Source organism: Microtus pennsylvanicus, chromosome 13 (assembly GCF_037038515.1).
Source record: "Microtus pennsylvanicus isolate mMicPen1 chromosome 13, mMicPen1.hap1, whole genome shotgun sequence".
In the NCBI taxonomy this organism is placed as follows: domain Eukaryota; kingdom Metazoa; phylum Chordata; class Mammalia; order Rodentia; family Cricetidae; genus Microtus; species Microtus pennsylvanicus.
In genome coordinates, this window is record NC_134591.1 from 58,748,854 (window position 1) to 58,763,170 (window position 14,317).

General features: G+C 36.0%; 1 protein-coding gene across 5 annotated transcripts in view; it reads right to left on the bottom strand.

Annotated features, from left to right (window-relative positions):
- Positions 1–14,317, bottom strand: part of LOC142834129 (zinc finger MYM-type protein 4) — a 114,826-nt gene that overhangs the window by 59,577 nt on the left and 40,932 nt on the right. For 4 of the 5 annotated variants that reach the window (XM_075946255.1, XM_075946250.1, XM_075946254.1 and 1 more), the window contains 3 exons: positions 8,527–9,048; positions 6,750–6,811; positions 6,231–6,401 (listed from right to left, as the gene is read on the bottom strand). The exons of the other annotated variant lie outside the window; for it this stretch is intronic. In XM_075946255.1, coding sequence (XP_075802370.1) covers positions 6,231–6,401; positions 6,750–6,811; positions 8,527–9,048 — 755 coding nt within the window. The remainder of the gene's footprint in view (positions 1–6,230; positions 6,402–6,749; positions 6,812–8,526; positions 9,049–14,317) is intronic. 5 annotated transcript variants of the gene reach the window in all.

Below are 14,317 nucleotides of genomic sequence, written 5' to 3' on the forward strand. Positions count from 1 at the left end.
TTTTAATGTTCACTTACAAGTGCATTATGCTATTACAATATTAACCTAGATAGCATTTCTCATCAACATTTCTTCTGAGTTAATTTATGTACTAAGAGGCTTCCATTAATGCCAAAATTTTGACAATCTTTACCTTTGTGATTTCTTCTATCTCTTACCAAGTTTTACTTCCATAATAAAATAATAAGGAAGTGGTTTCACTGTTTATAATACAGTCCTTTAATCCAGGGATCAGCAAACTTTATCTGCAAAGGGCCAGATAGTAAATATTTTTGACTTTGCAAACCATATGGTCTGATCTATATCATAACTGCCCAACTCTGCCCTGATAGAGCAAAGGCACCCACAGACAACATGTAAATAAATGAACATGACAAAGTTCTGATAAAACTTTATTTCTAAGAGCAGTGGTTGAACAATAGACTTAAAAATAGGGTGGATTTGATTTGACTAGCCACTGATAACTTTCCAGTGCTAGCTACAGTTCACTTGGAATTGGTAAGCTTCTTTGACTACATAGAATTTTTTTCGTCTTAACAGAATCAATACAACATACTAAATCCTGAAAAAAAAATTCTCATGGGCTATGCTGTTATCATCAGTCTGATTAAACTTGCATACTATTCTGATGAAACTATACAATGTTTAACTGTTTACACGGTTTTCCACTCAACCTCTCCAAATACAATTGAAAGCATGTATGCATCATATATGTATATGTGTATACTTACTCCTCAAACCATCAGAACCTAATCACCAGTATGTTTATGATATCTGTATCATTAAGAATAGTTGACACCATTAACAATTCTTACACCTTTTTAAAAACTAGTCTCACCATTCATTCAAGTCATCTTTTATCTACTTTTTAGCTGCTACTAATAATATTGGCTCTCAACTGGGAAACTGATCCATAGAAACTATTACTGACTTTTCTTTTCTTTTCTTTTTTTTTTTTTTTGGTTTTTTTCGAGACAGGTTTCTCTGTGGTTTTGGAGTCTGTCCTGGAACTAGCTCTGTAGACCAGGCTGGTCTCGAACTCACAGAGATCCGCCTGCCTCTGCCTCCCAAGTGCTGGGATCAAAGGCGTGCGCCACCACCGCCTGTATTACTGACTTTTCTATAATTATTATTTTACCTTCAACTCCACTTAACTATCACAAGTTCTATTAATACTCTGATAAAATTATTACTTTATTTCCCATTTCTATTACATTCTCTTCTAATTCCCTTTATAATACATTAGCATGTGTTGTGCCAAAGTAAAAATGCTAAGATCAGGGGGCTGGTGAGATGGCTCAGTGGTTAAGAGCATTGCCTGCTCTTCCAAAGGTCCTGAGTTCAATTCCCAGCAACCACATGGTGGCTCACGACCATCTGGAATGAGGTCTGGTGCCCTCTTCTGGCCTGCACACATACATACAGACAGACTATTGTATACATAATAAATAAATAAATATATTAAAAAAAAGCTAAGATCAATAATCTTTATTATTTTAATATACAAGGTTCCCATAATTATGCTTTCAAATTCAAAATTTGTGCTAGCATAGTTATTTCCTTGCCACAATAAACAGAATATACATAAGAAATGTATCATGAATTATGTGATATATCATTTGGTAGATACAGTTACTCAAAGTTCTCCTGAGTGGTGGGAATAAAGGTGTGTGCCACTGTCACTTTCTTTTTAAGATGAGATCTCATTGTATAGCCCTGGATAGACAGGAACTTACTATGTAAATCAGGGGCTGCCCTCAAACTCACAGAGATCAGCCTATCTCCAAGTATAGGGATTAAAAGCAAGTACTACCTACCATACCTGGCAAGTACTAATTTTTTTTAATATTAACTTATATCCTGACATACCTATGCATATATCTGAAAGCACATTTCTAATACAAAAATTCTTTTTTTTAAAATATGTATTTATTTATTATGTATACAATACTCTGTGTGTATACCTGCAGGCCAGAAGAGGGCACCAGACCTCATTACAGATGGTTGTGAGCCACCATGTGGTTGCTGGGAATTGAACTCAGGACCTTTGGAAGAGCAGGCAATGCTCTTAACCTCTGAGCCATCTCTCCAGCCCCCTAATACAAAAATTCTTATCCCAGAAAACTCCAGAGCGCTTGGTCTGTCTATATCCCCTACAATGACTAATAATCCATGCTTTGTAAGAAAAAAAAATACCTGATGACTCCAATGCTTTCAAAAACAAAATAAAATACAACTAACTAAAAACCAGAGGTCAAATAAAAATTGCTTATCTTTCCCTTGCTGAACACAAAGGAATGCCACAGGGTAAGTGATATTGAAAATGAACATCTCCTATAGCAAAATGAATGGCATAATGCAAGCAAAGCTCCAACATTTGCACAACTGCATTATACTTTCATATTCTATGAACCATTACTGTGATAATTAGGCAATTTGCTTTTCCATTTTCATTTACTTCAATGAAAGACTACAAAAATTAGTTCTCTCTTCATTACTGTGAGCAGAAAAGAAAATAATAAAGATAAACATTAGTATTATCTAAATTTCAGGTGCTATGGAAAAATAACTGAGATCTTTGGCTCTCTTTAAGAGTTTCTCTTTGAGAACTTTATCTAGATCCCCCCTTTTTAAATCAAACTGCTAACTACAGAAAAATAGTCTAACAAAAATAAGACCTAGATTATCAACCTAGATTGATTTTTTCCTGGCCATTTGGCCTTGAATAACTAAATTAAGCTATGACATTTAGCTTCCTAATGTAGACACAGGATAACATATTCTGTACTTAGACCACACACTCACAGTTGTTAGAAAGATAAAACAAAATAATAAATATAAAAAAATCAACAACTATTTTTTTAAACTACAGAAATACTATTATAAAATGCAATGAGATTAGAATGAATAAATGAATCTGAAAAGCGAAATAATTTTATGCTAGGTAAAAGAAGAAAATGACTAACAGGTAACTAAACACAATGGGGTAAAACTGAGATACATATATGGACATTTCAGCAACCTAGTGGTCTGAATGTAGACCAACTTGAACAGCAAAAAGCACACTAAAAGCAAAACTACAGAACTAAGCAGAGAGAGAAGTCACTAGTACATGATGATTAAAGAAAAGGGTAACCAGAGGCACAAATTCTGTCAGTACGTTATGAGTACTGTTTGTGACACCAAATAAATGCTATTTTGTAATTCCTACTTCTGGGCTATTAATAATGAGTAAAATTAATAAAGTGTTACACAGTACTGAAAAAGGAAGAAATCTGGATTTCAGTGATTGGGGAGGGGTATAAGAAAGCATGCGGGAAATGAGGGGGTAGAATGTAGGCGGGAAGGGGAGAGTAAAAAGGAAAGAACCAGCATCTAGAGTTAGCTATATTTGGCCTCTTCCCTTGCAGGATTTCTAGAACTACCACAAGTCTGACTGAAAACAGAAACAACTGCTCAGGGAAACCCACCTCTAGCCACTCATGTGCTGTGATTAGTCTACTATGGAGACAGGACAAAGACCATTCTGTGACCCTGTGTCTATCAGAACCTACCCACAGGACTGCCTACTCTCAAGAGACGAAACAAATAAGTAGAGAGCACCTGAAGCAGTTCTTCCCCATAATCATTATAAAACTCAAGGGGCTGGAGAGATGGCTCAGAGGTTAAGAGCATTGTCTGCTCTTCCAAAGGTCCTGAGTTCAATTCCCGGCAACCACATGGTGGTGGCTCACAACCATCTGTAATGAGGTCTGGTGCCCTCTTCTGGCCTGCAGGCATACTCACAGACAGAATATTGTATACATAATAAATAAATAAAAATTTTAAAAAAACTCAATATCCAGTATTTTATAACATATTTTGTAACTTTGAGTATGTGTATAGAATACAGGCACCTCTATCCATTACATCCTATTGATACTCTCTAGCCACTGGAAGCTCTGCTTTAAAAAAACAATACTAATAATTTTCCCAATACCTTCTATCCCCTACCTACTTATTTAACTTTACCCTTTATCCTGAGGAAAGCTCAATGGGTCACATACAAAAGAAAGAAAAGCCTTCAGTACTCTCCAGCATAATGATTTCTTATGAATTTTCCTTGTCCACATGGGGATATGAGAGATTAGAAATGGTTATAATCTTCACATGAACACAAGGACACATGAATTTTCCCAGGCAATCAGGACATTTACAACTAATTCAAATACCCAAGATTTCCACTTCTCTTGTTTCTACAAACTACTTTTAATCTAACATCTACTGAAATATTTTCAAATTCATTCTACTGTCTTTGTTGAGCCAACTGCACTCATATCTACCCAATTTCTGTAGGTCTATCACCATCCTCATTTCTCTACCTGTTCTTTAGTATTGTTGAATTCTTGTCTGTGTTGTCAACTACCTCAATAAAAATTGTGTGCCTATTCCTTTAAGAGGTCAAACCCCACAGACTGAAGAAATAGGATAGGTCTCACTGAACTCTCTCTCTGGAGTTAATGAGCCACGCTCTGGTTGAACAATTCCTAATTTATGGTACCTGGATCTTCCATGGTCCTTGCCACATATGCTATGCTGAGCTAAATCACGTATTATGAAACCTGCTGCCACCCCATGAAAAGATATAAAAACAGAGATTTTCCTTTGTTGGGGTGATTTCTCTGAAGATTTTCTTTTCTAGGTTTCTCCTTTCATCATGTCCTAGCAGCTATTTCTCCTACTCCCACTTATTCATTTATTTATTAATGATCGACTGATTGGGTGGTTTTTCAGGAAAGGGTTTCCTTTGTGTAGTCCTGGCTGTCCTAGAACTCACTCTGTAGAGAACAGGCTGACCTTGAACTCACGGAGGTCCACATGGCTCTGTCTCCCAAGAGTTGGGATTAAATTTAGGTGTGTGCCACTACCCCGCTTACTCCTACTTTTAAACTATCTTTAATGAAGCTCTTCTCCAAACTTTAAAAGGACATCTCTCTTTTCCTTTAAAGTCCTAATATGCTGTTTATGATATACTGTATTGTGACTTTTGAATGGTCTACCTCACATGGCTCCTCTGGTCATGGTGCACTCTCCCCAAAACAAACACTATTTCTGACAGGCAATTAAGTGTCAGGGCCTTTCACAAACCACCTGCCACTCCTTCTGTATCTTATACTCTATAGCTGCCTAATCTTTTCTCTCTTGATCTGAAACAGGGGTGCTCCCCAGGAATATCTGGCAGTGTCTGAAAATATTTCTGTTTCAACTGGAGAGGTAGAAGGCAACACAGAGCATGTTGTCATTAACAAAGAACGGGCTTCTTCCAAATATCAGTAATGCTAAGGGTGAGAAATCCTGCTCAAAGAAGACTTCACAAAAAATTCTCTTCTATACATGTCTCATTCACAAATCCCTTATACAGCAAAATAAGGAAAAGGTAAGCTTTCTTAGATATTATTTCATAGAAACAGCTAATCTGTGTTCTCTATTTTTCACTTTCTGAGTTCATGACATCTGAATACAGCCTACCTTCAAATAGCTGCTACTATATTTCATTGCTTAAATCCCTTCCTACAGTTCACAGTAACTACAGCCTGTGGTGTAGCTTCTTTCTTCCATTCCAACCACTGCAATGCCATCAATGGGTAACTTAAGTGACTGCAGAATTTCACTTGCAGGACTCCTATGACTTACTTCCAGAGCAGTCTTGAAACTGCACAGCTAGATCCTTGTCCTTACTACTCAACCATCTTAAACTTAGAATCATAAATCACTCACCAATGCCTCTTTTCCAATAATCTGGTTCTTCAATTAATTAACCCTTCCAAAGATATTTCTGTCCACTAGCCCTCCTGAAAGACAGCTAAAGGCATACCTAACCTGTACCTTATCAGTAGTAGAAGGCTCTATGAATTAAATCATCCCATGTGCCACCCTCCTCCTAAATTTTCAGCCTCTTCTGCTGTCTCAAGTCTTGAAACCTCAAAGACTCACCAGTCTCCCAATTCTGTACTAAAATGCCCACAAAACCCACAGTGCTATTAAAACACAGAGAAAATTACAAGTCTTAATTACTCTTCAGGAACACTTTCATGTAATTCTTGCTACAGCCTTGCAAAGCAATTCAAGTTGCTTCAATCACAAACTGTTTTCATCCTGTCAATAAACTATTTACTTAAGCACTTCCTCTTTCAAATGAGTAAGTTGATGTGTGGAACAAAACGAAACAAGGGGAAAGGTCAAATGTTTACTTGAGCATTTTCAGGTTCATCTTTAACTCTGTCTAGTAGTCCCTGCTGAGGCGCCACTGCTTTGTCATACTCATCATCCAAAGGTTCTTCTTTAATTCTAATATTTGACGCAAAGGAATTTCCCAGTTCCGAACCAATGGATTCTTTATTGGCAAATGGATAGCTGGAATCCTAAAACACAATATAAAGGATTAATAAATATTCAAATTTAAAAATTATTCCTCCTCAGGGTTAATACCCAAAGAAAAGCTCACTGGAAATTAATTCTATGGACAGACATCAGTGTCCCTATGCCTAAAAGCTGATGAACTATAGGTCTAAATATTAAATGCAAATAAAGAACCTAAAAGCCAAGGTTTTTAAAAAAAAAAATCTCCAAAGATGGCCTTATGCAAATAATATTTTTAAAAAAAAAAATCAGTGCTTTTTCTAACACAAGCAGAATTTTGAAAGTGACATAAAGAAAACTTTGACACTTGCCACGGTAAACAGCAATCTACATACACACTGAAAACTTACCCTAAAGTTTGTTTCTGGGGTTTGTGGTAAATGAGTATGTAATGTTTCTTCAACTTGATTAGCTATTGAAAGAAAACAAACAAACAAACACATGTATATGAATAACAAATCTTATAAAGAATGACCTAAAAGACTATTATTTGAAATCATCTCACTATTCCAACAAAGAATGAGTGAGCTAAGTTCCAAAGAACACAAAGTTTCATTCAAAGTTCCACACAACCTGCTCTCCCCTACCATTTAGCCTTACCACACAGCTTCCCTTGCTCAAACAGAATGGTGACTTGATTTACTATGCTCTGAAAATTGTTTGTTCTCCTCTGCCACTCTGCTAAGTTCCCCAAGTCTCTGCTTTCTGTTCTAATACTTAGTTTCCAGACTCTGCTCAGTTCGAAACTCACCTCTATAGGAAAACATCCCTTGTCCACTAAGTCTCTCTCCTAAGAATTTCAAGTGAGTTAGGAATGTGGTTCAGGGGTTAAGCACTTGTCTTAACACGCCAAAAGGTCTGGAGTCTAATACAAAGCATGTAAGAGAGTTAGACAAATTCAGACTGGGTGTGGTGGCTCACACACCTGTTAAACACTTAGGAGACAAGGTAGGAGAACTGCAGTGAGTTCCAGGCCAGCTTGAGCTGAAGATTAAGACTCTGTCTCAAAAGTGAAAAGAGCAATCACATTAACTAACACCCCAGTTATTTACTCTTCTATTATTATCTTATCTTACACATACAATCTTGGACTATTCAACTCATCATTAGCACCTCTACTTTCTAACTGTCTAATCTCTTCTATTACTAGACAAGCTCCTTCAGAAAAGACTTCCAGAACAATATCCATTAACAGATAGTAAAATATATAATACATCCTTGAACAATCTTGTATATAATAAATGTTCAGCTAAACAGTTACGCTTCTTCAAAACACTGATTTGTTCTTTCTGCAATTTATTTCCTTAGATTGTCTGAAGAAGTACATGGATTGATATGGTGTAGCTGCTTTCCTAAATATCAATTTAACATTTAGGAAAGGATCTTCTTGTAAAAGGAAAAGTCCTAAGAATACAAAGATGAGTAAGATACAAACTGACTCTCAAGAATCAAGTCAATAAATACTATAAATAAGGCGTAAAACAAAATTCTGTGGAAATATAAGAAAACCATTCTTAGGAATGACTACAAAGTGGGAAAGATTTATGAATTATGCTTCAATGGATAAGAAGTAATTTTAAAGGTGTATATATACAAAGAGAGTAAAAATGAAACATCAAGAGAGGAAAGCATACAAGAAATGTGTGATACATTAAAGAACAGGACTAGATCTAGAATAGAGGGTGCCTTGTGCAAAGAGAATCAAAAGGAACTTTAATGAACTAAAACAGAAAATGGGGCACTTTGTTTCAACTCTCTAGTTTAGACTAATAGATAGGATAGCAATTTAACTCAGTGCTTACAGCACAAAGACGCTAAGTCCAATTTCAGATTCTAATATTCAACCAAAGAAAATAAACAGGTGATACAAGCATCTTGCCTTTCATCAAAATATTGCAACTAAAGAAGGGGAAAAACTATGGCTTAGAGCTATTTTTCAACCACTTACACCACAACTAAATGTTATGGAGAGAAATTCAACCACTTTGAAGAATAAGGACAAAATAAAAATGAGAGCTTACAAGGAGTTTAAAACTGTTCATATTTCATTTAACATTACAAGTAATAAAAGCTCCATTATAGGTACTTTGTTATTGTGCTTTATGGTTCTATTCCAATAATTATTACCTGCTTTATCAAAAAAACTGCTTTTCAACCTTGAATCCAAACCTTTATGGGGTTTATCCAACCGTTTTTCACGTTCATGATAAGTTAAGTCTCTATTTTTCTCCTTTCCAGAAAATGTCTCTTTGCTGTTTTCTCTTACTAAACAAAAATCTTTCCGTATTGATTTAAAGACAGAAACCTGATCAAACTGTTTAGGAAAGTCTTTTTTTAATTTATTTTGAATTTGCATTTCGTTTTCATTGTCTGATTCATGATGAGAGGCTCTTCTCTCTACTTCCAAACTATCATCAGTATGAATTGAAGAAACCAGATTGTCCTTTGAACTAAAATCCTGTTCATCCTCATTGTCACTACTAACGACTGGAATTCCTGCAAGATCCCCAGAGCTCAAAAAATAATCATCTTCGTCCAGCAATGAATTTTCAGATCCTGTTTGATTCGGCATTCCATAAGACATGCTGGCAAGGGTAGGAGTTAAGTTGTGGTCTGTGTCTTCAGACATTTCTGTATCCATGACACCACCTTAAAAAGTAAGAAACTGTTTAGACAAGTGAAAGTACTGAGGATGCCCGCAGTTATAAGGTCTGTCTGCCATTTAAACCAATATATTTCTTTTTGTCAAACAAAATATAGGTAATATTACAACAGTAATCATTTAGCATCTCTGATGAGAATATCCCTGACACTTAAGGAAACAGGAAGCCTAAACTTGAAAGACCAACTTCAGGTTACAAAGAAAACAACATGATATTGAGAAAGGAGCACCAACTCCCGAAACAGACCTATTTGCATTGAAATTACAAAGCAAAAAAATTCTCCATCTGTATATAAAACAATCTAATACTCACCTTGGAAATTAGTCTTGTGGTGAGGTTTAATGGCAGTATTTATAAAAAGCTCCTCACAAATTAAAACACAGAAAGGAATACGAAAGTGATAATTATAATTTTTAATATATGTGTTCTGCAGAGCTGAGACTAAAACATTCATAATAATATAATGCAGGTCTTTAATCCCAGAATCCCATTTTTCTCTGCACTCACACAGATTCAATAAAGTAAAAGTTTACTATGCTAAGTATGCAAACATAAAAATAAATTTAGCTAACATGCTACCCTTCATAACTCTAAGTCGGTCTGTCCTATTACAAAGATTTAGCTTTCCTTCACACATCTCTTTTTTAAACAAGTTTTACCTAGCTTTACTTTAACAACAAAGCATTAGTTCACTGGTCTCAGAACTTCCCACTAGAACTGCCCACAACAACCTCAGAGTCACAGCCAACTGACTGTGTAAAAAGCTTATCTCTTTGATACTGTATTTCTTCCTACATATTAATTTATTTTATACTCTGTTCATGGCTTCAATATTCTCCAAGATTCCAAGTTTCTTGTTTCACATACTCAGACTAAATTATTTTATTCATTTGTATATATCTTGACCTGTGCTATTGACTTTTTCTTTCTTTTTTGGAACCATGGTACTTTAGGATGAAAGCCAGAAGCTTGTGCGTTCTAGGCAAGCACTTTCCCACATAGATATACCCCAACTTTAACGTCCTCTTTTCTTCCAAGATAGATTTAGTGAGGCTGGAGAGATGGCTCAGTGGTTAAGAGCACTGACTGCTCTACCAGAAAACATGGGTTTGATTCTCAGCACCCAGACTGTGGCTAACAAACCTCTGTAACTCTAGTTCCAAAGGATTCCAATACCTTCTACTGGATGCACAGATATATGCTCAGACAAAAAAAAATCACACACATAATATAAAAATAAATAGAACCATGTGGTTGTGGAGCATAGCTTTAATCCCAGCACTTGCGCGGGAGAAGCAGGTGGATCTCTGTGAGTTTACAGAGCGAGTTCCAGGACAACCAAGACTGACTCATGGAGAAAACCTGTCTTGATAAACATGAATGAATGGATGAATGAATGAATGAATGAATGAATGAATGAATAGATCCCAAGGTAGATTTAGGTACCTACATTTAATTAGCTCTCCTCCCCTAAGGAACTCCAACTTACCTAAGTGCAAACTCATTCATTCATTTCAAACGTGCAGTTCTTATTTCTCCCTTACTTGAGTAAATGATTCACCAACAATTATTCAGGAGAAAAAAATTATTTCAATTCCCCTTTCCCATGAATAAATTCTATCAATGATATTACTTCATGTCTCTAAAATTAATATCTTCTATTCAGTACCTAATTCTGACAGTCCAAATCTCTTCCTGTACTATATTTTCAGTGCACTAAATCCACATAACTACCTACAAAGTAAGTGCATCCTTACAATTCCTATGCCTAAATCACATTTAATTGGTCCAAGAATAGGCAAAAATGATCTTGTCAAAAGTAAAGTCAAGACAGAAAATATTAATAGCATATTTGTTTAATCAGTTCAAAAAGCTCTCTGTGGTTAGCTCTTTAACTTGGATCTATAATCTGATAAAAATCCTTTATTTATTTACAATCACGATTTAACTATGCAGAGTCCAAATAAAAATTTCCTTCAAGATACCGTCTCCAAAGGCATGTTTCTAAAATGTAAGTTAGTCCATAACCCTTGATGAGCTCCCACAGCCCCCTGTTCTATAAGGCAAGCCACAGCCATTCATAGCACATATATGGTAAGTAAGTACTACCACAGGTTAAAAGGACAAAATATAAAGGTAACAACTCTGATAATGGCTGCTGTTACTTACAAAGCTACAAAGATGATTGGGGGGGGGAACCTACTAACAATATGACAATGGGGGGGGGGTGTCAAGATTGGAGTTCATAATAAAAATCAAAATCATAAAAACAGAAACCCTTATATGTTTACATCAGTAAAATGCTTGATAATTAGTGTGAAATAAAAAAATGGAAAAATCCTAATTATATTCGAGACCAGCCTGGTCTACAGAGCTAGTTCCAGGACAGGCTCCAAAACCACAGAGAAACCCTGTCTCGAAAAACCAAAAAAAAAAAAAAAAAAAAAAAAAAAAAAAAAAAAATCCTAATTATATGCTTTTCAAAACAGTTCACAAAGGGTTAGAGAGACTGTTCAGCAGTTAAGGGCACTCGATGCTTTTGCAGAAGACTTAATACACTTATAGAGAACTTGGGTTCAGTTCCCAGCACATATATGGTGACTCACAACCATCTGTAACACCAGTTCCAGAATCTGATGTCCCATTCTGGTCTCTGCAGGCACCAGGCACTCATGTAGCACACTTACATACATGAAAACACCCATTGGAATAAAATTTAAAAACTAAATCTTTAGAGCCAAGTGTAGTGCCCACTCCTTTAATATCAGCACTCAAAAAACAGAAACAGCTTTAATCCCAGCACTTGCGAGGGAGAAGCAGGTGGATCTCTGTGAGTCTGAGGCCAGGCTGGTCTACATAGAGAGTTCCAGGACAGCAAGGACTACACAGAGAGATTCTGTTTTAAAATAAAGGCTACAGAATTAGCTCAGCAGTTAAAGAGAACTAGCTGCTCTTCCAGAGAACCTGGGTTCAATTCCCAGGATTCATATGGCAGCTAACAACTGCCTGTAACTCCAGCTGCAGGGGATTCGACACCATCAAACAGAAAAATAGGCAGACAAAATACCAATATACACACGTAATAAAAATAAAATAATTTAAAATGAAATCATACAATAGATGGTAAAAGAATGCTAAATTCTTTTGTTTTTTTTTTTTTCTTTTTTGAGACATGATTTCTTTATGTAGCCCTGGCTGTCCCAGAACTGGTTTGGAAGACCAGGGAAGCCTCGAACTCATTCGACCTGTCTCTGCCTCCAAGTGCTGAAATGGAAGATGTGCATCCTATCACCTGAGACAGACACTAAAATCTGAGGGGAAATGTACAATAAAGAACTCGCAGGTGAGGCATCAACATGCCTACTTTCTCATGGCACACAGCAGAGACAGGCAGGAAATGAAAGACTGCACAGAGTGAACAAAATTGGAGATATTTTCATAGCCTTGTTTTCCAATTGCTTAAAACATCATCGAAAGAGATTAGCCCAGCATTCTACCAGCTATAAGCATTCTAAAGTCATCTTCTCTATTGAGCAAGCCATGTACTATGTACTCTCAAACTGTTTCATGAATGAAATGCATGTAATAAGGTAATCAATTTAAGTTCTATAATAAATAAAAAAATCAATACTAACAAATAATATTGCAAGAAACTTTGATACCTATTTACATTAACAGGTAACAGGACAGAAAGAGACAGGCATTCAGAAAAACTTGTCATGAAACTCACCCGGAAATAACTTCCAGATAAATCTAAGTTCAAACATTAAAAGAAAAATAAGAGGGGGCTGGAGAGACGGCTCAGAGGTTAAGAGCACTGACTACTCTTCCAGAGGTCCTGAGTTCAATTCCCAGCAACCACATGGTGGCTCACAACCATCTGTAATGAGATCTGGTGCCCTCTTCTGGCATGCAAGCATACAGGGAAGGAATGTTGTATACATAATAAATAATTAAAAAAAAAAGAAAAATAAGAGAAGCCATGTTACAATTATTAAGTCAAAAGGTAATAGCCAATATTTTAATGACAAAAAGTATCAGTATAAAACACAAATTTACTGAATAAAAATATAAAATAAAAATGCGACTACAAACACTAATAAAATTAATCAAAAAACAAAGGATAAAAGTTAAAATGACTTCACTGTACTGCATCGCAAAGGGCAATAAACAACCAAAACATATAAAAGCAAGAATTTTAATAAACATTCCACACATAGGAAGAGAAATGTCAATTAATAATACAATGAGCTACAGAATGACAGTAAGACAAGAATGCTACAGGACAAGGTTAGCAACTATGACCCCCAAACCATAAAATAGAGAGAGAAAAGACTGTAGCAGAGATTAAATGTGGACTTTGGAAAGCCTAAAATATTTTACTGTTAAATCCTTAGCAAAGAATATTTCCCAACCCTTACAGTTAAATACTGATGATAGGAATGAATATAAACAAAAAAGTTAGTTTAAGGCCAGTCTGAGCTACATAAGAATTTTTGCAGATAGACAGACCGGCAGACAAACAGACTGGAAACATTTCTTTTCACCAGTGAAGCAAATTAATTACAGTACATACATTGACAGACTATTACACAGTTACTTTTAAAAGTGAGGTGGCCAGATGTGGTGGCGCACATCTTTAATCTCACCCTTTAGAGGTGGATTTCTGTGAGTTTTAGGCCAGCCAGGATACACAATGAATGCTTCCTTTTTTTGTTGTTGTTTTCATATCTATTTGTTTGTTTATGGTTTTTCAATATTTGGCTTCTGTATGTAGTAGCCCTTGGCTGTCCTGGAACTTGTTTAGTAGACCAGGCTGACCTCGAACTCACAGAGATCCACCTGCCTCTGCCTCCCAAGCACTGGGATTAAAGGCATGTGCCTCTAATGCCAGGCTCCTTGTTACACTTTGTATGTGGAAGTCAGAGGACAAATTTTGGGAGTGTGTTTTCACCACTTTTATGTATTCCTTTGATCAAACTTGGGCTGCCAGGCTTATATGACAAGTGCTTTACACATCAAGCACTTTTGCTGGCTCTTCATTTAAATTTTTCTCCCTTGTCAATAGGGAATTTAAAATGACATCATTTTCTCTTTTTCTTTTCTCATTTTTTTTTTTTTACAGAGACCCTGCTTCAAAAAAAACAAAACAAACAAAAAACAAAGGGGAACATGGATATCAATACCCTAATACACAGTGTTAGGGCCAAAGCAGCCTCCCAAAATAGCAGTGCTAGTAAAAATGTCTTAAATAG